The 25,348-nt window shown below is 40.7% G+C and overlaps 4 protein-coding genes across 5 annotated transcripts; 3 read left to right on the top strand and 1 right to left on the bottom strand.

The window, feature by feature from the left end:
- Window positions 1-1,666: 1,666 nt before the first annotated feature.
- On the top strand, window positions 1,667-10,867 carry LOC104419936 (vacuolar iron transporter homolog 4). Its single transcript, XM_039302645.1, has 3 exons — window positions 1,667-1,682; window positions 4,764-4,783; window positions 10,205-10,867. Exons 1-3 carry the CDS (start codon window positions 1,667-1,669, stop codon window positions 10,865-10,867), a joined length of 699 nt encoding a protein of 232 aa, XP_039158579.1.
- A 5,191-nt stretch (window positions 10,868-16,058) lies between these two features.
- LOC120288291 lies at window positions 16,059-18,890 on the top strand. 2 transcript variants are annotated; one of them, XR_005546618.1, is made up of 2 exons: window positions 16,059-17,844; window positions 18,544-18,890. XR_005546618.1 is itself a non-coding variant. In XM_039302101.1 (2 exons), the coding sequence occupies exons 1-2, from the start codon at window positions 16,156-16,158 to the stop codon at window positions 18,642-18,644; spliced, it is 1,488 nt and encodes a 495-aa protein (XP_039158035.1). In that variant the 5' UTR covers window positions 16,059-16,155; the 3' UTR covers window positions 18,645-18,890. The 2 variants fall into 2 exon arrangements, 1 of the variants encoding a protein (XP_039158035.1); XM_039302101.1 differs by having other exon boundaries at window positions 16,059-17,542.
- A 1,378-nt stretch (window positions 18,891-20,268) lies between these two features.
- On the top strand, window positions 20,269-22,731 carry LOC104419934 (putative clathrin assembly protein At1g03050). Its single transcript, XM_010031771.3, has 2 exons — window positions 20,269-21,265; window positions 21,363-22,731. The coding sequence occupies exons 1-2, from the start codon at window positions 20,617-20,619 to the stop codon at window positions 22,487-22,489; spliced, it is 1,776 nt and encodes a 591-aa protein (XP_010030073.2). The 5' UTR covers window positions 20,269-20,616; the 3' UTR covers window positions 22,490-22,731.
- Window positions 22,732-23,524: 793 nt separating this feature from the next.
- LOC104419933 (NAC domain-containing protein 104) lies at window positions 23,525-25,031 on the bottom strand. Its single transcript, XM_010031770.3, has 3 exons — window positions 24,570-25,031; window positions 24,005-24,282; window positions 23,525-23,917 (listed from the first exon to the last, which is right to left on the bottom strand). Exons 1-3 carry the CDS (start codon window positions 24,730-24,732, stop codon window positions 23,780-23,782), a joined length of 579 nt encoding a protein of 192 aa, XP_010030072.1. The 5' UTR covers window positions 24,733-25,031; the 3' UTR covers window positions 23,525-23,779.
- Between the last annotated feature and the right edge of the window lie 317 nt (window positions 25,032-25,348).

The following is a 25,348-nucleotide window of genomic DNA, read 5'->3' as shown; positions in this document are numbered from 1 at the left end:
AGATCTGGACCGGTGAAATCTGGAACTGAACATTTGGTGGCAACCTATTTGGTTGCGGGTTCCAAGGTATGCATAGTATGTTTTAGGTTCCAAAAATTAGAGAATTATTTTCAACGAGTGGGTTCTAGGTTCTAAATAGATGGAATCTGAAACCTGGAACAAGTTTTGTTTTTTTTCTTGTTTTATGTCTTCATGCGATCTTGCAGTATTTTATGGCGTCTGATGATGAACGTACAATCTAGAATCATTAGTCTAAGCTTATGTTTTATGATAAAGACTTTTACTTTGTTAATATTTCATATCATTCCCATGTCTAAATATAAGTTGTGGTTAGTGGATTACAAAAACAAGTGATGATAATTAAAGGTGATGATTCATTATGGCCGTTCAATTAATTATATAGGTGGAACTAATATAATCCTAAAACCTATGATATGATAGGTTTTAGGTTTCAAGATATATAAAGTAGGTTTTAGGTTCCAAAAAATGAGAAATCTGTTCCAATGGATAGGTTTTAAGTTGCAGGTGGAACTTGTACGAAACTTGGAACACACAGAACTTGGAACTGTTAACCCCTACATGATGCCCAAACAACACTCAAGGTTAAAAGATTGATGCATAATCCTCATGTACCTCTACATCTTACTGATATTGCTAGTATGAGTACCTAGAGGGGGGGTGAATAGGTATATAAAGAATTTTTCTCAAGCAATTGCACAATACTAGACAGTTGGATGAAACGATAATCAAAGTAAGACTGAGAGAAGAGAAAATTGAACACGCGGTTTATAGTGGTTCGGCTTATATCAAGCCTACGTCCACTCTTCTTCACTGACAGCCTATTGGCTGGATTCCACTATGAACAAGAGAGAGGTTACAGCACGGCTTTGCCTTGATTCCACAGTGTAGATGTTCTACCACACCTCCTCAAGATTTCTCACAAATATATACTCTCTCTTTCGTATACAAGTATTCGCTCAAAGAATTTGTCTAAACAAAAAGGAGCTTCAGACTTTGGAATTCTTCTATCGCGCACACCTTGAACAACTAAGACAGTCTTCCTTATATACTCCTTTATGCCATCATACACGTTGGCACTTACCAAAGGAATTCCTCCAATCTACCCGTTGGACGGAATCAATTAGGAAGATTGTCCAAGCTATAAATGGAACGTGTTGATAGCCCATCAATCGTTCGCCCATACAATCGGGATCTCGGTTTCCATAAGCGAGAACCTTCCAATAATATTTAGGCAATCACCGGATCTTCAATTATCGAATCAATCTTCGATCAATCAAAGGACTCCGTTTATGTCTTCTCCAGCCATGAGATCTTCTCCGATTGATAAGGTTAAATCCTCAACGAAACATCAAGTTCTTGATAACCTTTCTTCAACGGATTAGAGACTGTCAATGAAGATAGACTTTGAGTCTTGAGTCTCGGCTGTCCCAAGGTCTTCAGACTTTAAATAGCAGAGTCTGCAAGCCTTCAGACTAGACTGATAGAAACGATTTGTCAACTTCAAAACACTTCAAGAAGATTTCTCCAACACTTACGCTTTGGTATTATATGACAACAACAGGAATTTAACAAGATGCCTAAGCAAGTTTAGCATAGCAGACCGTCTTCATATGATAAAAAAGCATAATGCACATATTAATTGGCAATGGCAACTTCCACTGGTATTCAGTGATTTAAAGAATCTTGGAAGATAGATCTGCATTCTTTGCGAGTCGCAAGATCTCTATGTTGATCATTGTGCGCATCCATTGGTGCTAGCTTTAATATGAATGATGATCACAGCACTTGTAACTATATACGCTGCATACATTGCCTAAATGCATATAAAAAGCGAGTGACAGGTGCAACTTATACAAATCCGGCTGGACAAAGTGTTTTGAGCAATGACTATTCAATTAAGCCTCGTTAAAGAAAGCCACGTTCGGGCCTACACCAAACACGAACGTGCCTTCCCTTGCAACCCTCGTAATGATAACATCCCTCCTTCAGAAGGACGCAACGCATCTCCGCCCTAGTTTTGAAGATCTTTGGTTTTTTATTTTCAAGAAGTTCCTGATGCTTACTTTCTATAAAATTTCCATTCATGTACTCATCAACTAAAGTCAAACCAAACGTGTTGCAACATACGAAAGTACTGAATTGAACTGGCTTTAGAATGTATCGTGAAGTTGGGCCAGAAGAAAGAGAGGAATGTATCATGAAGAAGACGTGCATAATTTCTTGTCCTTGTCGCGACCTTTCCGAATTTCATTTTTTAAGGTGAATTATTCGAAAGGGCTAATGGATTACTAAGTCCTAAGACTTGGCACGGACCCTCCCAAGTCCTACCAATCGCGACTTAATGTTAAGAAATTAATATATTTAAACATATAATTGTTTTCAATTTAAAGCCGCCACTAATCAATTAGAGTTGGTTAGAAACCCAAGTAAAGTATGGGAGAATACCTAACTTTTATGAACCAGAGATTCAGTAGGTCCGGGGGACATGATTACGCTAGATTAGTCTAATGCCCTTTCGGTACCATTTTATTTTAATTTCAAAAATATTTTGCAGGCAATGTTGATTAATTTAAACTTAAACTACTAACATGCAAATGATGGTCATACGGTGCACAATCAATAAAATAACATTCAATAAAAAAAAAAGTTAATAAAAATGCATGCTCTAAACATGATTTCTAAATGGCATGATACATAGTTTTTATTATTATGCAATCTTAATCTAAATTTAATATGCATGAATTTTACTTTAATGATATATGAAATGCGATTTATATGGCATAATTTGAACTATCGCCATATGTATGGTATGCAATCTAATTTACATAATCCTAAATATGCATGCGCTATGTGATATGTGATGAATGACATGATATTTCTACATGCATGCTCTTTTATGATTTTTTTATGATGATTCATTTTTTAATGCATATGTGCAACCTATGTTAAATAATGATGATATGAAATTAGATTAATTATGAATTAACCTATTAACTAACCAAGGGAATGATCTTTAGTTTTTTTTTTTTGTTTTTTTTTTTTTTTTTTTTTGACATAATGCTTTTTATTGAAAAGAAAGTAACTTAATGGTGCAATGATCATCTTTTAGCATTTTCTTTTTTATTAAAAAAAATGATTAAACTATAACTCATATGGCATGCATAACATTTTTTGTTCCTCTTTTGTTTTACTAAATGAAAATTGACTTAATCTAAAAATATTTAGGTGTGTTGCTTTAATATGAAATGTGTATGGACCTAAGTACCTAAGTTCTAGATATGACAATATTCTAATTAAACCTATAATGCAAGTTAATTAATATGTACCTAATATTTTTTGGATTCTTTTTATTGAAATTCGGAATTTAAAAAGTATAATTAAACTATCTAAAGTGAATAATATTCTAATTTATTTTGGGGATCAATTTAACTTAAACTATAATCTTATCTTAAAAGCTATTTTAAAAATTATCAAGACGTGCCAATTTTATTCAAAATTAGTCATAATTAAACAAAAACAAAAATCACCCATCTAAAAGTATAATCTAAAAATTATAATCCTAAAAATACAATTCTAATTTACTAAACCTAAAAATGCAGTCCTAAATTACTAAACCTAAATGCTCTAATGCAATATTTAGATTTTTATGTACTTTTGATTTTTTTTTTTTAAAAAAATTTGGTGCTTTTTTTTTTTTAATCTTTCCAAAACAAGTAATTATTTTTAAAGCATAATCTTGCAGGTTTGGCGATGAAAACTTCATGACCTTCTTCTGGAAATTGAGATGCATAAACATCCTCCTGGTCCATCGGTGAGGCGGCTCCTTCACTTGCATCAGACATGAAGACTTCCTCCTTTCTCCCCGATCTCCCCCGTTTCCATGCCTACAGTGTGGAGAAGAGTGTTCTTCGGGTTCTCCTTCTTCTCTTCTTTCTTCTTCGAGTCTTTCCTCCTGTTTCTTTTTTCAGCTTCTGTTTCTTCTTCTTCCTTCTCCTCTTGCTTCTTTCGTCATTTGCTCCGATTCTTTCTATGGAACAGATCGACTTAAATTCTTCAAAGCCAATGCGAGAGATGGTGATGTCTTCCTCATCATCTTCATCCTCAACAAGGAGAGAGCTCTTCTTCTTGGATGGAGCAACCATGGGCTCCTTCCTTTTCTTTTAGCCGAGAAGATATTTGATGAGATTTGCAGAGTCTTCTCCTTTGAATTTCTCCAACTCCTTGCTCGGTTCCTTCGTACGCATTTTGGTCACCATTTTCAGACCTACCATCATATGATCGCATGGTCGAACACAAAAGATTTGTGGAGGTTGAATATTCAGATGTCCGAATAACTTCGTAACAAGGCTTGGATAAGGGAGTTGACCTCCCGTCCTTCATCATTGCTCTATACATGTGAAACATCACGGTGTGAGGGAGAGAAAACCTTTTTCCAAAGAGAATGGCATACATCAACTTGGCCTCCCAACTTGAAACATCGATCTTGAAGTCGATTTTGGTCGAGGCAATTAATCACAATCTTGTGAAGCAAGATGTTGAATGCACACCATCCTTAAGTAGGTGATCTTTTCATCTCGTTCTTCCGTCCTTCACCGCTTCAAAGTGGCCCGAGCAATAGAAACTTTGATTGGGCGATATCTTCCTTTTGACTTCTTTGAACACATCCGCTAGCATATTCATATCCACGACATAATCTTGGTCTTTAACGCTGAACGAGAATCTATTCGCATCCAAAAACTTAGATTTGAATATAAATATGCAAGCAATTCGGCATAGGCCTGCCCAGAGTCGGAGCGGGGAACTTTTCAAGTTGAAGATAACCGAACTTTTCCCTCAAGTTCATATTCACAGCATCCAGAAAAATCAAAATCTACGCTCCTAGGGTTTATCACCCCACGCTTCGGCAATTTAGAGTACGAATCCTTTTGCTCCTTTGATCTGAACAAATCTCTCATTTTTCCTTGGTTATCAACCTTGCAACACCCATTTTCGGTTGGAATTGACTGTACAATTTATCATCATCATTCCCATATACAGATTCGGCCTGATCACGAGGATCACTTGGGATATTTGCAAGGGTTTCCTCAGCCACCCCTTTTCGAGCAATTCCCAAACTTTCCATTTTTTTCAGAAAGATATATTCGTTCCCATGTCCTTTATCTTTAAGAAAATCATCAATGTAGTTCAAAGGGGTACGAATTCATTTTAGGGCATATAACCGATAAATGAAGAATAAAGATGAGAATTAAAATAACTGAAAAAATAATCCGTTGACGATGCAATATTTTCACAATTAAATATAGCAACAATTTAAACACAGTCTGACAATCGTACATTTCCAAGTTGAGATTCAAGAGAGAAAGACTTACAGTCTGACGGACGTACCAAGACTGTCTTTCAGATAAAGTCTTGTAAGTCCGAGTCCTAAAGTCTTTGAGACTTTGATATCCTCATACCTCAAAATGTTGAGTCTCGGCGTATAGACTCAAATTGATTTTTCTCTAAAGGCTTTGTGAATATATCCGCCGCTGATTCTTTGAGTCAACAAATTGAATTGAAACATCTCCATTTTGAACACGGTCTCTTATAAAATGATGTCGAATCTCTATGTGCACAAGACAAGATAATTATTTTTAAAACCTGGATTAACAAGCAAAATTTCTAACCTTGCTAAATTCTCATCATAGTCTATTCCTTCTTCTTGCGTATATCCCTGGCCAGAATAAAGAGTCTTGAAATTTGACAATTGCTCCTCAATTCATTTGTATGTAGAATATCCAAGGAAGATACCTTCATCCCGATCTTTCTTCAAACTTACCAACTCGATCTTTTGCATTTTTCAATATAAAACATTTGCAGATATGAAACAAAATCTTTGAACAATTCGTTTTCTCTAAGGTCTTAAGATGAAATTAAAATAACTGAAAAAATAATAGTTGTTTCTGATACAAGATTCTAGCCATTTCTGAAGAGATCCTTTCCACAACTCCATTTTGCTAAGGCTTTAAAACCAGATTCATCACAAAATTTTGTCTTGAAAATGGGGAACCTTTTTAGCAAACTTTTCAAAATACGCGGACTTACTTGCAAGGAAATATACCGGTAAACGGGAGTAATCGTCCACAATTACTAGGCAACCTCTTAAGATCCATATGCAGCAACCGTAGTACATGATTAGTAGAGACATGATTTATTGGCTTGAATGAATTTCTTACCCGCTTTCTCGGAATACATGGAGTGCATGGATCTGTAAGGTAATTTGGGTAGTCATCGAACAAGCTACTTTGATGAGATTTTGGCTAATTGCTTCATGTTGACATGCCCAAGCTTTGCTGCCATAAGCTTGCTTTCGTCTTGAATTGAGATAAAACATTGCGATTCATTTGGTTTCACATCCGGAAGATAAATGTTTCCATGTCTACGACCCATGAAAGATAGTAGAGTTTTTGATATCCTAACATATTCCTTCTTGAAAAAGATCTTGAAACCAAAGATTACACACAATTGGTAAAGTCCTTCCACTATGAAACATTACTTATTGTTAAATCCACAATACTTCCTTTGTTGTTTCTCCAAATGAAACTTTTCCACCATTTACTTGAATAACTTTCTTGGGTCCTTTGGTGTTAAAATATAAGTAGTATTAGCCCATATTTTCTTAAGGTTTCCAAACCATATGACACTCTTTTTCAAAATGATCAACTTACATTTTGAACATTTTAAGCATTTCTACTCTTGATTTAACAAAGAAATTTCACAGATTAAATTAACCATTATTTTAACTCTATAATGATTTAACAATTAAAATATTATCAAAATTCCTAAAAATTAAAGGTAATTAAAAAAATGATCCGACATCTTACGGGTCAAATTAATAATTATCATAATTTGAGATAAAACCCCTTAATGTCTACAAGGTCTACGAATACTGACATGCAATGCTACAATTCATGTAATAAACTTAAAAATAAGATAAGATAACAAAATAAAGTAAAAGATGAAAAAAAATAAAAACTAACAACTACCTAAGGCTTGTAAAATGGGGGCAGCGACGGTGGTAGATGGCACCAGACGGAGAACTCGGCACGGACGGCCGCAGCAGGAGGGAGAGCAGCGGCGTCGGTTGCTGCCGATTCCTGGTCGAAGTAACGCCGATGGAAAGCTGCAAACAAAGACGAGACAAAGACAACAGCAACGTCTTCGGAATGGGTGGACTGCGATTCGTCTCGGGAAAACGGCGGCGGGAATGTCACGGGTCAGTGGGTCGCCAATCAAGTGAAGGCGAGATCAGCAGAAATGCAGTGGCTCCGCGGGTCGGTGCGGTGGTGTCGCGCGGTGCGGAGAGCGACGAAGCGGTGGTGGACGCGCACGGGGGGCTGGCTGCAGATCTCGGAGCAGAGGAGGATCGCGACGGAAAAAGGGGCAACGTTGCTGTTACTGACGTCAAGCGAGCAGGGGCTCGATGAGGCACGGCAGAGGCTTGATGAGTGTGGCGGACGGGCAGTGATGGTGCGGCTGGGTTGCTGATGCAGAGGCGGGTGCAGGCGGTGCGGATCCGGTTCAAGCTGCTGCGGTGTTGCGCGGTGCGGAGAGCGGATGGAACACCGCGGGCGCGATCGTCAGGGGGGCGCGGAGGCGCGGATATGGTGCAGCGGAGACGAGCTGCTGGGGTGGAGGTCCTGCAAACGGCTGTGGCGCGGTGAGCAAAAAGGGGTCGAGCGCCGGAGGGCAGCGGCGTCGGTGTTGCTGAGCGAAGGCGATCCGCTCGTGGCTGTAGAGGCACAGGCTGTAGAAGCTGAGGCGCAGCAGCAACGTGTTGCTCTGGCGTCGGCCGAGTTGCAGACGCCGGGCGTTGGTGATGGCGCGGTGGTCGGCGCGGAAGAGGCGTACAGCAGCAGACACTGGTGGGGACTTTCACGAAGAAGATGAACAGTTCATCTTCATCATTTCTTCTTCTTTTTTTACCTCACGTCCTCTCACTGGTCTTCTCTCTTTCCCTCCTGCTGACATGACTTTTCCCTCTTTCTTTTTTTGTTTTTCTCCCTGCTCTCACATCTCACGTCACTTGCTGCAACTTTCCTTTCACTTTTTCCTTTTCACCTTTTGTTTTTTTTATCTCTTTCGAAGACTCCACGGACGGCTCCCCTCTCTCTCTTTCTGCCACTGTACCTTTTTCTCTTTTCTTGCTCTCGTCAACTTCTTTTCTCTTTCTCTTCAATTTGCTTTTTATCTTAGACGAACCATGAAGAGAAACCGAAGCGCTCAAAGTTGTAGAAGATTTCCCAATATTCACTCAACTTCTTCAACAAAAACGTGGCTCCAAAATCACATGGTTATTGCATTTTTGAATTCAAAGTTTGTTTTCAAAATTTCCCTCTATAATCAAATATTATCTTTTATTTCTAAAATGAATTTAAATTAAGTGTCATTTGTATTATTTTCAAGTGAATGATGGGCGTGTAGTATAACATCTAAATTCTATAGTTTTCGGGGACCTTGCCGAATTGGTAAACTTTTCCAGATATGGAAGTTGTATGATAACTTTAGGTTTTCATATTGTTCAGGCTATTCATTTCACTATATATGCAATATAAAGCTCAAAGAATAAATTCCGTAGAATGTGTTAATAAAGTGACGTGTGCTTCGCACGTCTTGCTAGTGAGCATCTACCTTTTCTCAAATAAGGGTACGAGTATTCCAATTTTTTCAAATAAGGACTTATAATATCCATATCAGTCTCAAAGAAGGCATTGAACTCACCAATTGTGAAGGGCAATTTCAACTTTTAAATTTTTAATTTTTTTCGTTCATCTTTATGTTTTTTCTTTTCATTAAAAACTTTACAAAAGGAAAACACAAATTTGCCCAAAGCCCTTAGACCTAGGGCGAGGTCAATAGGCGCTGGGCGATGAGCGAGGTCGGGCGACGCTTGCTACCTCACCCAAATCCACTTCTGGCGAGGGCTTGCTGGCCCTCAACTTTGGTCAACGAGGGTCACCAACCCTTGTCCAAGCGCCGGCGACCCTGCTGGCCTTTGTTGTTGCCCCTCTTACCTATGTTTTTTCCTCTTTTTAAGTTTCATTTAAAAAAATTAATCTACTTTAATTTAAATTGAATTTGTATTTGGACCCTAATCAACCAGAATATTTTATCGGCCAACAAGCCAAGAAAGTTAGGCCCTATTTAAAATAGGAATAATCACTTCATACCCTTCTTTAGGAGTGATGGTCACTTCATGCTTTTATTTGATAAAATGAGAGCATTTTTAGCCTTTATTTGAAATTTTCCCCAAATATAATTATCATTCAGGATTCTCAGTTTTGTAAGGATTTTGTATTGTATGCACTCAAGATGAGTAAGTATGTTATTACTCAAACCGAAAATATTGTTCAAATGGTAAGCATATTTGTCATCCTCACTCAAGACTTGGATTTGTATCATCATGATTGTGCAGTGTGTGGGCCACCCTTAGGAGCGCAAACCTAAGTCATCTCCAGTAATCTAGTAATCTTTGAGTGTGTGTGGGAAGGAGAGACAATGGCGATCGACGAGAACTAGTTGAATGCTTTAAGAACTCCTAGAAATAAACGAAAACAATGGTAGACGTTGTCCTGCCATTTCTGGAGGACTTGCAATGAGATCTCATTAACATTATAAGAGCAGTCAGCATGCTTATGGAGGCGCCTACCTTGCAATTTAGGGAATGTGAACTCATCAGATCCCATTATCCGAAAATGCCAGAAAGATAACTCATTTTACGTGGATAGATCGTCCTTCGATTAATTTGTTCACTTATTTAGCTTCTAAATGGCTTGCATTCCGTAAAAAAACATGAACATAAAGTAGCTCGCATTTCGTCACTAGCTGAGGATTTTTCGTTCTACTCATAAATATAATCCTACTCAGGCGTGAACACCTTAGATTCCATTCCACCATAACCCACCTGTCTATCCTATAACGCACACATTTTTCTATAAATAGCTTCTCTCAGGGGAGACAGGGAGTGTGCCCTCCACTTGTCTTCCTCTCTAGTATTCCGTTCATTTCTGAAGCTTCCTCAAATCAACTCATCTCAGTCCATCCATCCATGGCAACGGCACCATCAACTCAACCACAAGACCACCAACAACTGCCTCCTCCTCCTCCCCTTGACCTCGAGGGACAAACCAAACGAGCCCCTGAGCAAGAGGTTGAGGTCGTCGACTTCTCAAAGCGAGCTCAGTGGCTCCGTGCCGCTGTGTTGGGCGCAAATGACGGCTTGCTTTCAACGGCATCGCTCATGATGGGTGTCGGTGCCGTCCGCAAGGACACCAAGTCTATGGTGCTTAGCGGGGTGGCGGGGCTGATCGGCGGGGCCTGTAGCATGGCCATAGGGGAGCTCGTATCTGTGTACTCGCAGTACGACATCGAGGTGGCCCAAATCAAGAGAGAGGACAGGAATGGAACCCTAGGAGCCGAAGAAATGGATGCGAGGAAGGAGATGCTTCCGAGCCCATGGCAGGCGGCGGGGGCATCGGCACTGGCCTTTGCAGTGGGAGCGCTGGTACCGCTCCTGGCAGCGGCGTTCGTAACGGTATACAAGGTGAGACTGGCAGTGGTGATAGCAGCGGTAAGCATGGCATTGATAGGGTTCGGCTGGTTGAGCGCGGTGCTAGGGAAAGCGCCGGTGGCGAAGTCGGTTTCTAGGGTGCTGGTTGGAGGGTGGTTGGCCATGGGGATCACCTTTGGTTTGACCACGCTGATTAACGTGGCTGGTTTGAAGCTGTCGGCTTGCCCTGCTGTATCTTCTTTGGTCGTAATTGATGTAGTCCTCTCGCTGGCTTTGTTCGAAGAAACTTCATTCTAGCTAGGGCATATGATAAGGCATCCACGACCAACTTCCCTTTTCCTTTTCTTTTCCTTTGTTTCATTTTTCTGTAGCATTGAGATGTCTCGTATATTTCATCTCTGAGTCGTAAGAGCTCAAGTTCGTTTTGGATCCGCCCATCTCTATCATGCACTGCTGCAGATTTATATGCTAAAGACCAAAGAAACAGCAATGTTATGTGTAATATTACCTTCGATTTTCTTCTTATTCTCTTCCTCGCTACCCCTACTAATTCCTTTGATTGTCGAGACCTTTTTATTTTTTATTTTTTGGGTTCACGGATGCGTTTATGATAAACGAGTCCTGCTTCTTGCCTTTTCACGTCTTATATTATGCTACGTTAATCTATCGGACCACAAAGGGGTTGAAAACAAGAGGCCAAAGTTGATGGTGTACGCTATTCCATTACCGTGCGAGACATTTCCAGGCATGCCGCAGGAATATTAGGGGAATATGAGAGAAGCTGCATCGCCCTTGCACCTGTTGGTGAGGGCTCGAGCCTCGTCAGCCCTCCCCTTAGGCTGGTCGCCCAGTTGGCGAACTGTTGGAGGAAGGAGGAGGAGGGGAAAAAAATGAAAATAAATAAATAAATAAATCATTTGAAAAAATATTAAAATATTATTATAAGTTGTCCACATTAATATCGGCCATGCTACATTAGCCGACCGGCATCTACATTAGCAATATTTGATCAAAATTAGCTGAATTGACACTAAATAAAAAAAATTAGGATTGAATTAGCACTAAGTAAAAGGCATTAGGACTAAAATGGCACAAATGAAAGATTTAGGTCCAAGTCAAAAGGTTTAGGACAAAAAAAAAAAAAAAAAGGTTGAAGACTAAATTGACACTAATAAAAAGTTATTATTAAATTAGTACAAATACAAAAGATTTAGAACTTTTCTAATTATTTTTTCCAAATAATTCCAGCCCACCTTAATGACTCAAACCTCGGTATTTGTGGGCAAAGATCAGGGACTAATGAAGGCAATTAAATACTACCTTTCATCAGGCAGGATTTGCTATTTGCTTACAGGAAAGGAAATTTTCAAACCAAAGTTTTTTTTTTTTTCGATGACCGAGGATCCGCCAGAGCCTCCAATTGGGGTCTCACAGGCCTCCGCAGTGGAGGACCTACAGCAATTATACCTCTAGGGAAGTTGGGCTTGGAGTCTCACAAGCTTCCGCAGTGGAGGACCTATAGCAATTATACCTCTAGGGAAGTTGGGCCTCCAATTGGGGTCTCACAAGCTTCCGCAGTGGAGGACTTACAGCAATTATACCTCTAGGGAAGTTGGCCCAGCAACCCACCACCAGGGCCCCTCACTTAAGGCCTCCGCAGTGGAGGACCTATAGCAATTATACCTCTAGGGAAGTTGGGCCTCCAATTGGGGTCTCACAAGCTTCCGTAGTGGAGGACCTACAGCAATTATACCTCTAGGGAAGTTGGGCCTCCAATTGGGGTCTCACAAGCTTCCGCAGTGGAGGACCTACAGCAATTATACCTCTAGGGAAGTTGACCCAGCAACCCACCACCAGGGCCCTTCACTTAAATCACTAGCAACGCAGGGTTTCGAACTCTTGACCTCCATATGCTGGAAGGAGTTGATCTTAACCAACTACGATGTTCACAGGTGGGTATTTTCAAACCAAAGTTAATGGGTAAAAAGTCCACTAACCTTATTTCAAGGTCCACAACTTCTTCATGAGTCCCACCAAGTACTAGCTACCATTCAACTTTGACAAATCAAGAGTACCGTTTGCCTCTAAGTCGTTCACTTATTAATAGAAGAGGAAACAATTAAAAAAGAAAAAGAAACAGGGCAAACCGAGCTAGCACAGTCAATCCAGTCCGATTCCACACAAGGAATCGGAAACCAAACCCATTATTGTCAATTCTAAATTTGCAGAATCGTGAACTACCTAAAATTGATTGTTTCGATTTGGTCCAATCTAGTAGGAACTTGGGACCAAAACTTACTCCTAATACCCATCTCTTGCTCCACCCTCTTTCGCACTCAGTCGCACGCACAAACAGTAGACTCTTCCTGTCTCTTCTCCCCTCGCCACTGTTGCCATTGTCTCGCGATGCTATTGTGCCCCTCATCTCAATGGCCCACCCTCTTTTCTCTCCGATAGAGCTCGCGGCCACAGTCATCAAGGAGAGGAGGTTGGGGTGAGACGCACCATTGAAATAACATAATAACTACTTAAACACTCTTATCTTATTACATGTAACTCAATAAATACTTCCAAAGCAAACTTTCCAAAAATCACCTTAAACTAACTAATATGCATAAGGAGATTACCATCAAAATCAGACTTCATAGTTCAGTCTTGCTAATACAATATAGTCAATTTACTTGCACTAACAATTACATCCCAAAAGTGAATAAATTTGCGTCAATGATGATAATTCTTGATTAATAGGTGATGATGCTATTATATTAGATATGACCCTTAATCTTAATCAACGCCATGTTGATCGCATTTATCATCTTGCACTTGATACAAATCAATTTTGTCTCGAAAACCTAATAGAAAATTATAGTTATCTAAGTCCACCTGTACATAGGCCCATTTCATAATTATTCAAACAAATAGAAGCACGGACCGTCGCCTAAAGGATGAACTCGAAAGAAAACCAAACGGTGTACCTTTGCGCCAACAGTATCTTGGCCCAAACCTTTTCATTTCATGCCAGGCCTGTCATGTTGTACCCTTTCATTTCCAGATGAAACCAACTAACAGGGACACAATAAAGCATAGTTATATCTTATGTAGCACCGACACGGACACGCGACACACGATACGACACGACACGCCGATACGTCATTTCTTAAAAATAGAGAATTTCGACACGTTCCGACACGTTATATTAGTATATAAATAATAATAAAATAGCATAGAATTAATTTACATGAAAAATATTAAATAATATCATTCATTATTTTAATTTGTTACAATAATACACAAAACTTACAGGAAAAAAACATTGTTTAAAGAAAAATGTTGAAATGATATTTTTAAATTTATTTATCATATATAGCATTTTTTTATTACTTCTTTCATAGTAAAAGACTTTAAAAAATAAATAAAACAATTCTAGAAAAACAAAATTGAAAAAAAAAATATTGACCCCATGCATGTATATTTATAGCAATTTTATTACTTCTTTTATTACTTCTTTTGGGTATATTTATATTTTGACCCCTCAAGTATTATAAATTTTTAAAATTGACCCCGTGCGTGTCGGAATCGCGTGTCGAAATTCTGGACTCGCGTGTCGGAGCGTGTCGGAGAGAGTTGACCACGTGTTGGATTTTTCGACACTTGTTGACCGCGTGTCGGGACATGTCGGAGTGTCGGACACGACACGAAGGCTTCCGGAGAGTGTCCGTGCTACATAGGTTACATCGTCTTTGAATTGGGACTGGACCGAGCCGGCTGCTTCAACTAATTAAACCAGGAACTGATCCGGTTGAACCCTAGACCCAATTTAATTAGTTGAAGTCCGGACGACCCAGACAGACCCGAATTTTTGGAACCACGATTTTAGTAGAAGCTTGATTTTTGGGTCCGAATGGGTTTCAACTCCCCGCCAAATCTTCAGCCCATTATTTACTACAAGTCTAGAAGAGTAAAAACCACATCTCAGTACCATGATTCAAGACCCTCTTATCTGTGCAAAGAGAAACGAAGGGTTGCGTTAGCTCTTTTCGTGAGAAAGAAACAAAAGAGAGTGCCTCCTCTCTTCCATGAGGCCTTTGTTAGATTTAGAGGTTAGCAAGGAACGGACTGGACCGATTTAGCACCTGATTTAAGGATCGACCCACACAGTATTGGTTTTCAATTTTTGGAATTAAAAACCCAAGCTTGGGACTGAAGACTAAATCGACCTTATGAATTTGGTCTGATTCTAGAGTCAACCCGAGATCAAATGATTATATTTTGTTTCATTTTTTATATTCCTTAAAAGAACAAACATATTATTTGAAATTATATATCCATGAACAATGCAACATCGTGTACATATTAAACATAAATATTATAAGGTAACAATAAAAATTTGCACTTGCTAAAAGTAACAAATCATAAAAAAGAACATGCAAAGCGAGTGAACAGAGCAAGCAACAAGGCGTGTGAACAGAGGTGAGCAACATGACAAGCAAGCGAGCGAGGCTAAGGCAAGTGAAGAGGATTTCTTGTTTTTTTTGTTGGGTTGAATTAGGACCTGATTTCGTTTTATTTTCTAATTTACATGATAAACTAAATTACGAAGAGAATAGATGAGGAAGCGCTAAAATTTAGAGTAGACAAAAATATAAAATGTATAATGTATTAGATATATATATATATATATATATAATATATAAAGTATATAGTTGGTTTAGATTGAACTAATCCTAAACTCCTAAAATCAAGAACCAACTGGCACAATGCAAGATCTAGAGATCCCAGGGCCAAAAACCGACTTAATCTCATTGAAAATCGAACCAGGATCAACTGGGTTGGCTAAGTCGATTCAAGGTCGACTCTACACTAATGCTCACCTCTAATTAGACTTTTCATTTGATGTAAATTGTCTAATTAGGCATTTTACCATTCAAAGTAGCCCCCATTGAAGAATTTCTTATCACATTCTCAAGTGATGACATTATATTTAATCTATTTATAAAACCTGTTTTTGTGTTTAGGGTTTTTTTAAATATTTTTCCATATTTTTGTTTTTTTCTATGATAACGACATCATTGACCGGGTTAAACCGGGTGTACCTGAAATGGTAGTCAAAGAGATAAAAGAGAGTGCCTCCTTTCTTCCATGAGGCCTTTGTTAGAGTTTTCTTATGATGTAAATTGCCTTATTAGGCGTTCTGCTACTCAAAGGAGCCCATTTGAAGAATTTCTTCGCACACTCTCAAGTTATAACATTATTATTATTATTTTCTATTTGGGAACCTGATTTCACGTTTTTTAGAATTTTTTTTTTATCATCATTTAGATATCAATTTCTCATTTTTCTTTGTGTTCGGTATTTTATATATATATATATATATATATATATATATATATATATATATTTGCATATTTTTCTTTTATTATGACGTCATGGAGTTGATTGACCAGGTTGAACCTGAGTTTCTCACCTCATTTCGAAAAAGAGGTAAAAAAAGAAAGAATATAGTTTCTCTCTCTTCAATTCACCCGCCCCCAAATCGAGCCTCTGAAAACCCTAATTTCTTTTTCATCAGCTGCAATACCTCTGCGATGGATCATCAACCGGACCTTCTCCAACCTCGATCAGCGCAAAAACCTGCGGTGGTCCTTCAATACGCGCGCAGGCCTCGCCAATTCGGTTGCCCCGACCGCAGATCGTCCGGAAACGTGAGGATTCCGGGTCCTTCCGTGCCGAAGAAGACGAGGGATCTCCCGAATCTGTCGCAATGCCACGCCTGTGGATCCCGCATCGACTTGGTCGACGGTAAGAACAGGCTGCAACCCCTGCACAGCGAATGGCGTATCGTGCTGCTGTGCAAGAAATGCCTCATCCGGGTCGAGTCCTCAGTTGTTTGCTCCTACTGTTTCTCGGAGACTTCGGATGAGTGTTTCCGCTGTTGCGCGTGTAAGCGCCGGGTGCATAAAAATTGCTTCTTGGAGTATAAGAATGCGGCCCCGTGGTCGTACTCGTGTTCGGGCTTGGGTTCGGAGTTTTCTGTTTGTGTCGATTGTTGGCTCCCGAGGTCGATGGCGAAATTGAATGGGGCTTCGAAGAGGAGGAGAAGCGGTGGCAAGACTGACGGGAGGGCTGTGTGTGGATTAGGACATTCTAGACTTTTGGAGGATGGGGATTGCTGTGTGATGAAGTGTTTGGAAGATGTTGTGAAGGATGCGAATTGCGTGGTGGAGTTGAAGAATGCGGCTGCGTGCAAGGCTAAGGAGAAGGCTCATAAGAAGGCGGTTGTGGCAAAAAGGGCGGTGGAATTGGCGAGCGAGGCTCTCGATATGGTTGCCAACACAGACGAGAGTAGTCTCTTGGCGTGTGAAGAAGGAGGTGGTGATTGTGATGATAAAGTTGTTGACGATGAGGAATTGGCTTTTCAGTTGCACCGCTCAATGAATAGCTCGCCGAGGATATCAAAGAACTTTTGCTCTGTGAATAAGAGCTGTGCTGATGTTCCGAGGATGTGGACCTACGTTAGGAGGGCAAAGGCTGGGGCATCGGGACCTGGTAATGCAACCATTATTGGGAAGCACGAAAAATTGGCTTTTCAGTTGCGCCGCTCAATGAATAGCTCTTCGAGGATATCAGGTAACTGGCACTCTACGAATAAGAGCTGTGCAGATGTTCGACTGATGTGGACGTACGTTAGGAGGGCATCTGCTAAGGAATTGAGATCAGGGAATGCAAACACTAATGGGAAGCTTCAGTTTGGCATGAATGAGAAGTTTTGTGAGGTCGTCGCTCCAGATTCTCCTTCCCCAGCACGGATGCATGATGATAGTATGATAAATTTGACTACCACAGAGGCGGTTGATGTGAGGTCTAGTGAAAAGCTTGAAGAGTGTGTGGTTAAGTCCGATGGAGATGGTGAAAACACAGGACTGCCGTTGGAGGAGGAAGAGGGTAGCTTTTCTAACTTTATGGGATCTGAAGGTCAGTTTTGTTGTGAGCACAATAAGTTCACCAAACCAGAAAACGAAGGAAGTGATGTAAACTTTGACCGTTATATGATAAAGTATAGGAAGAGGAGCTTAACCTTAGACAGAGCTCCAGAAAAGAAATTTCGGTTTGTTTATGTTAGAAATCACCTGCGTGCATTATGTGCTCTGCAACCTGCCTCACTGTCAGAATGATGTCGAGAACGTGCTCTGGTGCTTCAGTCCTACCTTCTGAGGTTTCTATAGAAGCCTCTACCTGTACAATTGACTCATCTGAAGATCGTTATTAGTTTCGAGGTACTTTGTTTGCCATATTGTTATCACATTTCATCTCTTGTTTCTTAATGATCATTAATGTGAGCTCATGATGAGTTCCAAGGCAGTGGATTAATTGATCAGTTTCTTTTAGTACGTTGGCATATTTGGAATTGGCCAGTTGGATGTTTGTTCTGTCATGCTTGCATTGAGATGATATTATGTTGGTACTGCAGAAGATGCAAAATGCAAAAGAGGCCTTGGGTTGGTCAGTGCTATGATTGTTGTAGTGTTTTCAGCATAAGAAACCTAAAAGAAGTGATGCATCTCTTAAGGTTGTATGTGCCTACATGGTTACATAATTAGGTTGTACACAGTAATGGTTGCTCAGCAGTCTGTTTAGTGAGATCAGTATAATTATGACTTCCGATCCACCACATCAAAACGAATACAATGAAAAATAATATCATGATGATAAGTTGCCAGAAAAGTTGTCTTTCTTCTTTGCTTCAAATCTTGTCGATGGGTCATGTCGAAAAACTATAGCATGGTATAAACTATCTGTTAATTCCCGGGATGGAACCATTTACTATGCCGAAGGCATTGGTTAAAGGCTGTTTATGATATGGTTTTTACAGGATTAATTTCCTACATTCTGTTTGATTATAGTTTAATTGTCATTTGAACGAACTTAGGACTGAGAAGTTTCTTACTTGGCCACGCTTCATTTCTATCTCGCAGGTCCATGCATTTATCCTGACGATGATAACAATATGAAATTCGGCATGCCAATAAACGTAGTTGGTAAGATTTTGTATTTCAGCAAGCTTTTTGTACATTAGCTGTTGATGAGGGGATTGTGATGGCTTAGCTTGATGAATCACTGTCGTATTCGTAGAGGTTTTGTGATACACACTAACTGCTGGATCTGAGGTAATCCTTAGTGCGTTCATGCTGTCATAATTGTGGAGAATGATAGATTTGGCTGATCTATCAAGCGGCTTTTTGGTTTTTGGGATAGAGCAAATGTGTACATTAACCGTACTATCAATGAGAAAGTAAGAGTATTATTAATTGCTTATTGAGTATATTCTCTTTGTTCTTTGGATGAACTTGTATTATATGGATAGAATGGTTGCTCATCACGTGTCTGTGGGTGCATGTGGTCTTCAGAGACAGGAACTCAGTTCATGTCTAGTTCTGGCCATAACTGGTCTCTGTTGATGCCTTTTTCATGTTTTACCTTAATGTGGAGCGAAAGATAAAAGTGACGTTGTGTCAATTAATTATACTGAGAACCTTCTCAGATATTGGTCGAGGATTTTGTTCCTTGGCAGCCAGCATACCAGGGGTTAATTTGACGTATACCTCCTGGAAATTTTGTCAAGAGTCTGTACTTTCCTCTGGGTGGGCATTGCTTGCAGTTCGTTTTCTGTCGGCTGTTAGGCTTTCTTTGGTAGTTTGATAATGATATTCGCATTTAGCATGTGGGGCAGTAAAAATTCTACTGCTTCATATAGGGTATGGAGAGCATAAGGAAATGTGGATTGTCAGGTTAAATCATTACATTAAGTCCTCCTTTCAATACCTTTTCTGTAAAAAAATTCACCCACTTGGCAAAAGGCCAACCTTTTTTCATCATTCTGCAACTTCTGAAATGTTGTGAAAGATCCTTCCCGACTTGGAATATGAATGAAAAACCGTCCTTTCAGCTTAATTTTGGGAGGAAAAAGAAAAATTACATGTCTTAGATGTAGGTGGAACAACATACTTGTATGTTGAGGATGCATGATATGCACGTAGCAAAATTTTTTTAGCTAAACATATGAGTATTTACAAAATTCAAAAATGCCGCGGCTTGTTTGATACGCTTTAAAGTGAAGGGTTCAGAAATAAGATAACATATAGTTTACTCATACCTTTTTATTTGACATCCTTTAACATTTTTTTTCATTTTGTTACCTCTAGATATTTGATTTTGACATCATTTGGCAATTTAATGTCTTTCCTTGAGCTCTCCTATACGTTTTTCATTTATGTACGAGTAACACGGCAGGCGCTCTTTTGTGGAAAAGAGAACACCATTTTTTTAAATTCCAAAGTGCAGAAACGATGGCATTTGTCATTACCCTCGAATTCTTTTAACATCAACGAGGATCGTTTATGAGCATAAAATGCTCTCTTAATTGTTTTATGAAAGGGTCATAAGACGCTCGAAGGGTCTTTCTTTAAGGCCAGAGATTTCAGATGCTTTTGGCCAAAAATGGGTAAACGATTTGGCAGTTGAAAAGGTCAAATGGGTCCGACAGTTATGGTTGGTTTGCCTCCCCGGCTGCTATTTGATCTCTCATGTCGCACGGACCTCTCAGCGATTTTTCAGGCTACGGTTTTGGAGGGAAGCACAAGATGTCTGGTTGAGACAAACCAAAAAAAACAGACGCAGAGAAAGGAAAAGAAAACAAAAAAAAAAAAAAAACAAAAGAAAAGGCAAAATAATTTCTACCGCTAAAATTACTATTTCTCAATTCTAATCTTATTCTCTCTTTCTTTTCCTTCAGACAGGCAAAAATACCGTCTTTTCCGAACCAAATCGTCACTGCATCAACTAGTTCTTCATCAATCTGCTTTCTTTCTTGATTGCCAAGCCCTGAGCCTCCTCTAAATACCGCGGCCTCCACAACGCTGTGGAAAGTCCATTGCGTTGAATCCCCAGATTCTGTTTAACAATGGCAATGTAGATCAATTGTTATATCATATGGTAGGTGCTTGTGAAATTTGAATTGACCGCTCATTCATTTGATCTGGTTAAGCTCCATGGCTCCAAGCAAAATCAGAAAAGCCCTTGGGGCGGTCAAGGACCAGACGAGCATCGGCCTTGCGAAAGTTGGAAGCAGCAGCTCTCTCTCCGACCTTGACGTTGCCATCGTCAAGGCGACCCGGCACGAAGAATTCCCCGCGGAGGAGAAGCACATCCGGGAAATCTTGAGCTTGACGTGCTACTCACGTGCCCACATCAGCTCATGTGTTAGCACCCTCGCGAGGCGCCTCAACAAGACTCGGAACTGGACAGTGGCTCTAAAGACATTGATGCTGATCCAACGGCTGCTTGCGGAGGGCGATCCGGCATATGAGCAGGAGATTTTTTTCGCCACTAGGAGGGGCACTCGGCTCCTTAACTTGTCAGATTTCCGTGACACCTCGAGGTCGAATTCATGGGACCATTCCGCGTTCGTGCGGACGTATGCGCTCTACCTTGATGAAAGGCTCGAGTACAGAATGCAAGGCAGGCGAGGGAAGCGGAGCGCATATGGAGTGGATGATGAAGAAGGTGAAGACAATGCAGGCATTGTTCCGGCTGCTGTTAAGGCCACGCCCGTGAGGGAGATGAAAATCGAGCAGATCTTCTCCAAGATGCACCATCTGCAACAGCTTCTTGAACGCTTCTTGGCATGCAAGCCAACGGGTTGGTACTTATGTCGTGAATGTGATGATTCGCTTATTTCTTTAGCAATATATGAGATCACAATAATAATTGCCCTAAAATTGTTGGGTTTGAGCAGGTGGAGCTAAAGATAACAGAGTTGTGTTCGTTGCGCTCTATCCAATAGTTAAGGAAAGCTTTCAAATCTACTATGAGATGACAGAGATAATGGGAATCCTGATCGATCGTTTCATGGAGCTAGAGATTCCTGACTGCGTGAAGGTGTACGAGATCTTCTCTCGGACTGGGAAGCAGTTCGAAGAGCTTGATATCTTCTATGGCTGGTCCAAGAATGTTGGAGTGGCCCGCTCTGCCGATTATCCAGAAGTTGAGAAAGTAACCCAAAAGAAACTCGATCTCATGGATGAATTTATCAAGGATAAATCTGCACTGGCACGTGGTAAGAGAGAAGGATCTGTGGAACAGAAGAATGAAACTCCTGTTCAAGAAACATCCAAAGAAGCAAATGAAGAAGAGGAAGATCCAAATGCTGTCAAGGCTCTACCTGCACCTGAAAACCTCATGGAAGCTTCAACTGGAGATCAGGATGCGGAAAGCTTGGAGCCGAAGCAAGAGGAGAAAAAAGCGAATGTGCAACTAGAGGGTGATTTGTTGAATTTGGGGGATGATGCGGTCACGCGTGAAGAGCACGGGGACAAGCTGGCCTTGGCCTTGTTTGACGGCGGCACCCCTACATCGGTGGCTACCACGACGGCTTCCCCGTGGGAAGCTTTCTCTGACAACACTCCGGATTGGGAGGCAGCGCTAGTTGAATCAGCAAGCAACTTGACTAATCAGAAGAAGGCACTAGGCGGCGGCTTTGACATGCTGTTACTCGAGGGCATGTATCACCGAGGAACGATGGTGGCTGCGATGGGTGGGACTGCTGGTAACGGAAGCAGCGGAAGTGCTAGTAGTGTTGCGCTCGGGTCAGCAGGGAGGCCTGCAATGCTAGCTTTGCCAGCGCCGCCGACATCAGAGGGGAGTAATATGCCCACCGGGTCGGATCCTTTCATGGCATCCCTTGCGGTGGCGCCGCCGCCATACGTGCAGATGTCAGAGATGGAGAAAAAACAGAAGCTTCTGATGGAGGAGCAGATGATGTGGCAGCAATACGCAAACAATGGGAGGCAAGGGCAGGTTGGAGTCACAAATGTACAGGCTAACTATCCATACAACACGGGAGGTTACACAAGAAACTACTGAAACATCAGCTCCCAACGACTACACAATTTGGTGCTTTTGAAGGGGTGAAGCTGATTTCAATTTTCATTTTGCAGAAACTAGTTAGTCGAGTTTGTTCAATCGATGCTCAGGTTGGTTTATACTTTTCAATGGCTTCGGCTTGGAAATTTACCCTGTTTATGCAGCATTGTTTCAATCTCTTGCCAGAGATTTGGGAGTTCCTATCATAATGCATGACTACTTGACAGAAAATCCTGACTGTATTCCCTTTTTAATCTTACATTAACTCGTAACTGCATTTAGCGATTTAACACTTTGTTTTGACTGTAGACATACTAATTGCATCATGCATTTACTGAGTTGTTATAGTGTATAGTATGAAAGGAATTCAGTCATGTTCATGCGAAAGTCTTTTGCACATTCTACTTGGCACGCCCATCTAGCATGCTTTGCCCAATAGACTCGGATGTAAAAACCGTTTGTCTTAGGCTTAGGATGGGCCTCCGTAGGGACTACTATTTGCCTGACCCTTAAAGGAGTCCAGCTCAATCATATTTTAAATCTTTTCCCTTCTTCCCCTCTTTTGGCACTCTTGTGTGGGGACTGAAACTGACATAAATTGTGGGTGGGGTTGGGTTGCCAAATGTACTGAGCTATAGGGCGCTGTGGGTGAGTGAAAGATGGCATCATACATGACTCAATGCTTCCCTAAGCAGTCACCCACACAACCCACTGTGTATCCCTAAAGTTACATTGATTACATCTCAAGTATCGACCTAGAAACAAGAAGCTCCTACTCTCTCCTCAATTGTATACTATAGAAGAAAAGTAGGGACAAAAGCCAAAAAGGCATGCTCATGCCTCTCGGCAAAAGCCTTCCCATTCTTCTTTGGGCTCCACCTGTTCCTCAGTGTTGGTTCCCCCCATACATACTTACTCCAGCTATTATTCAAGCACGTGACCATCCCTCGATTTGAATAGAGAAAAAAGTTGCACTCCAAATCCCTCAAAACCAATAAAAGGTCAAGAGGTTTCACACAACACAAGCAAGAAAAGTGAGCTTCCCAATGACTTTATGGGCATTCTTTCAATTAGTTATAAAAGGATGCCGACATTTTGCTTGCACCATAAGTAAACCCTAGAGAGCATTTTCCAATCAAAAGAAAAAGGGAAAGTTACAAGTGCTATTTGGTTTTCGCCACAATGATTAACCCGCCCACCCAACAGCGATAGAGCTCTACAATTTGATTTGAACCTCTTTAGTGAGTCCCCTAATCTGACCACGTGCTTATGGTTCTCTATCTTCTCTATTTAGTTTGGCGTGCTTATTTCGTCAAGATCGTCCAATGACAAGAACACCTCGTCCAAGCACGAAAGCTCCGCTCCGTTGTCATCGTTGTCGTCGTCACCGTGCTCATAAACTCGGCACACCACCCATTTGCTATAGTCCTGAAAAACAAAAGGATTGGTAATTTGATTCTCTGGCAAGGTGTCTAAGCCAACTGTATAATAATATATGGGAGAAGATAAACATACAATCTTAGGATATCCTTTTCTTTTGGACGACCTGCTACTGCTGCTACCAGAATTAGTACCATTGGAGAGACGATACTCATGCATTATCCAATTAGTTCGCGTCCCACCTGGAGCTTCTCCTAAGTAATACACCAACGACTGTTTCATTCCGACTCTCTTGCTCGAGCTCGTGAAAACGGGTTCGTCACCCATAGGCTTCCAGTACCCGTTGCCCGTGATCCTGTCCGGCGTCTTCCTGCTGAAGAAGTACCATTTGTTGCCCTCGGACAGGGCCTTCCCTGAAGAACAAATAAGGAACAAGTGTGATATTACCGCCACCACTGTGAAACCAAATATATTAAGGAGAGAGTAGTCCTAAATATTTCCATTCTTCTACTTAATGTATAGACTTTCATCGGTACTGAAAATTTTAGTGAGGCTGACAATAAGACATGCATGTGTTCATCTCTACTCAAAAAAACTTGCTGTATGTAGTCTACAAGTATGCGTCGCTTAGAATGTGCATAAATCTTTCGGAGGCTTTTCAGATAACCATCATGAGTTAAGTACTTGTTTATGCTAGTACCTTCAAGCTCCCACGGATCATATGGATAAAGTTCGAGATCGGGGATGACGTCGGGATGACACGGCAAGAGGGCGGCTTTCCGTTGAAGGAAATGGACGACGAGTTCTTCATCGGTCGGGTAAAATCGAAAACCGGGTGGCAAGTTCACATTGTTATCTCCCATCGCTTCCAATCTCGGCGTTGTCGATCTCGTCTATAGATAGCCAGGCATATATGTATCAAACTAGAGAGAAAACAAGAGGCACAGGTCACCAAAACAAGAACTGGGGACGAAGAGGGGATGAACAATATAGGTTTTATGGCGAAATATGAAGTATAAAGATGAGGGAATGGAGGTGGGAGTGGTGGTGGAGAAGAAGGTCGTATATATTTATAAGAGGGAGAGGGAGAGGGAGAGAGAGACTGACGTGAGGTTGAAGGTGGGTGTTGATCACATCATATGCAATTGGGAAGGACACAAGTGATCTCTATCTCTCTATCTATCCGTCTATATATCTATCTTCGTGATGAGTGTCTACATTTCTATACTCTTTTTTTTTTTTTTTTAATTTCTTTTTAATCTTTACTTAGTTTTTTGGAGAGTTGGCGATCATCAGTTGGTTATGAATGAATGGGGAGGCGGCTGGTAACGCTTCTTAGATGCTTCCAATTAACGGGATCTGCTTGCATCTGAGGGAGCTTGCAGATTCAGATTTTACTTCTCTCTCTCTCTCTCTCTCTCTCTCTCTCTCTCTCTCTCTCAAATATCTTGCTTATTTCATAATTATGCATTCACATGC

The sequence above is a fragment of the Eucalyptus grandis genome, chromosome 9 (genome assembly GCF_016545825.1).
Source record: "Eucalyptus grandis isolate ANBG69807.140 chromosome 9, ASM1654582v1, whole genome shotgun sequence".
In the NCBI taxonomy this organism is placed as follows: Eukaryota; Viridiplantae; Streptophyta; class Magnoliopsida; order Myrtales; family Myrtaceae; genus Eucalyptus; species Eucalyptus grandis.
Note: the sequence above shows the minus strand (reverse complement) of the source record. Positions and strands in the feature narration are given on the sequence as shown.

Coding starts and splice junctions, on each gene's coding strand:
- LOC120288291 (XM_039302101.1), top strand. CDS start 16,156: ATGGATCATCAACCGGACCTTCTCCAACCTCGATCAGCGCAAAAACCT. Junction 17,543..18,543: donor TAACTTTATGGGATCTGAAG/GTCAGTTTTGTT, acceptor TCTATCTCGCAG/GTCCATGCATTTATCCTGAC.
- LOC104419934 (XM_010031771.3), top strand. CDS start 20,617: ATGGCTCCAAGCAAAATCAGAAAAGCCCTTGGGGCGGTCAAGGACCAG. Junction 21,266..21,362: donor CTTGGCATGCAAGCCAACGG/GTTGGTACTTAT, acceptor GGGTTTGAGCAG/GTGGAGCTAAAGATAACAGA.
- LOC104419936 (XM_039302645.1), top strand. Junction 4,784..10,204: donor ATTTGAATATAAATATGCAA/GCAATTCGGCAT, acceptor CGAGCCCCTGAG/CAAGAGGTTGAGGTCGTCGA.
- LOC104419933 (XM_010031770.3), bottom strand. CDS start 24,732: ATGGGAGATAACAATGTGAACTTGCCACCCGGTTTTCGATTTTACCCG. Junction 24,283..24,569: donor TGATCCGTGGGAGCTTGAAG/GTACTAGCATAA, acceptor TTTGTTCTTCAG/GGAAGGCCCTGTCCGAGGGC. Junction 23,918..24,004: donor GAAAAGGATATCCTAAGATT/GTATGTTTATCT, acceptor TTTGTTTTTCAG/GACTATAGCAAATGGGTGGT.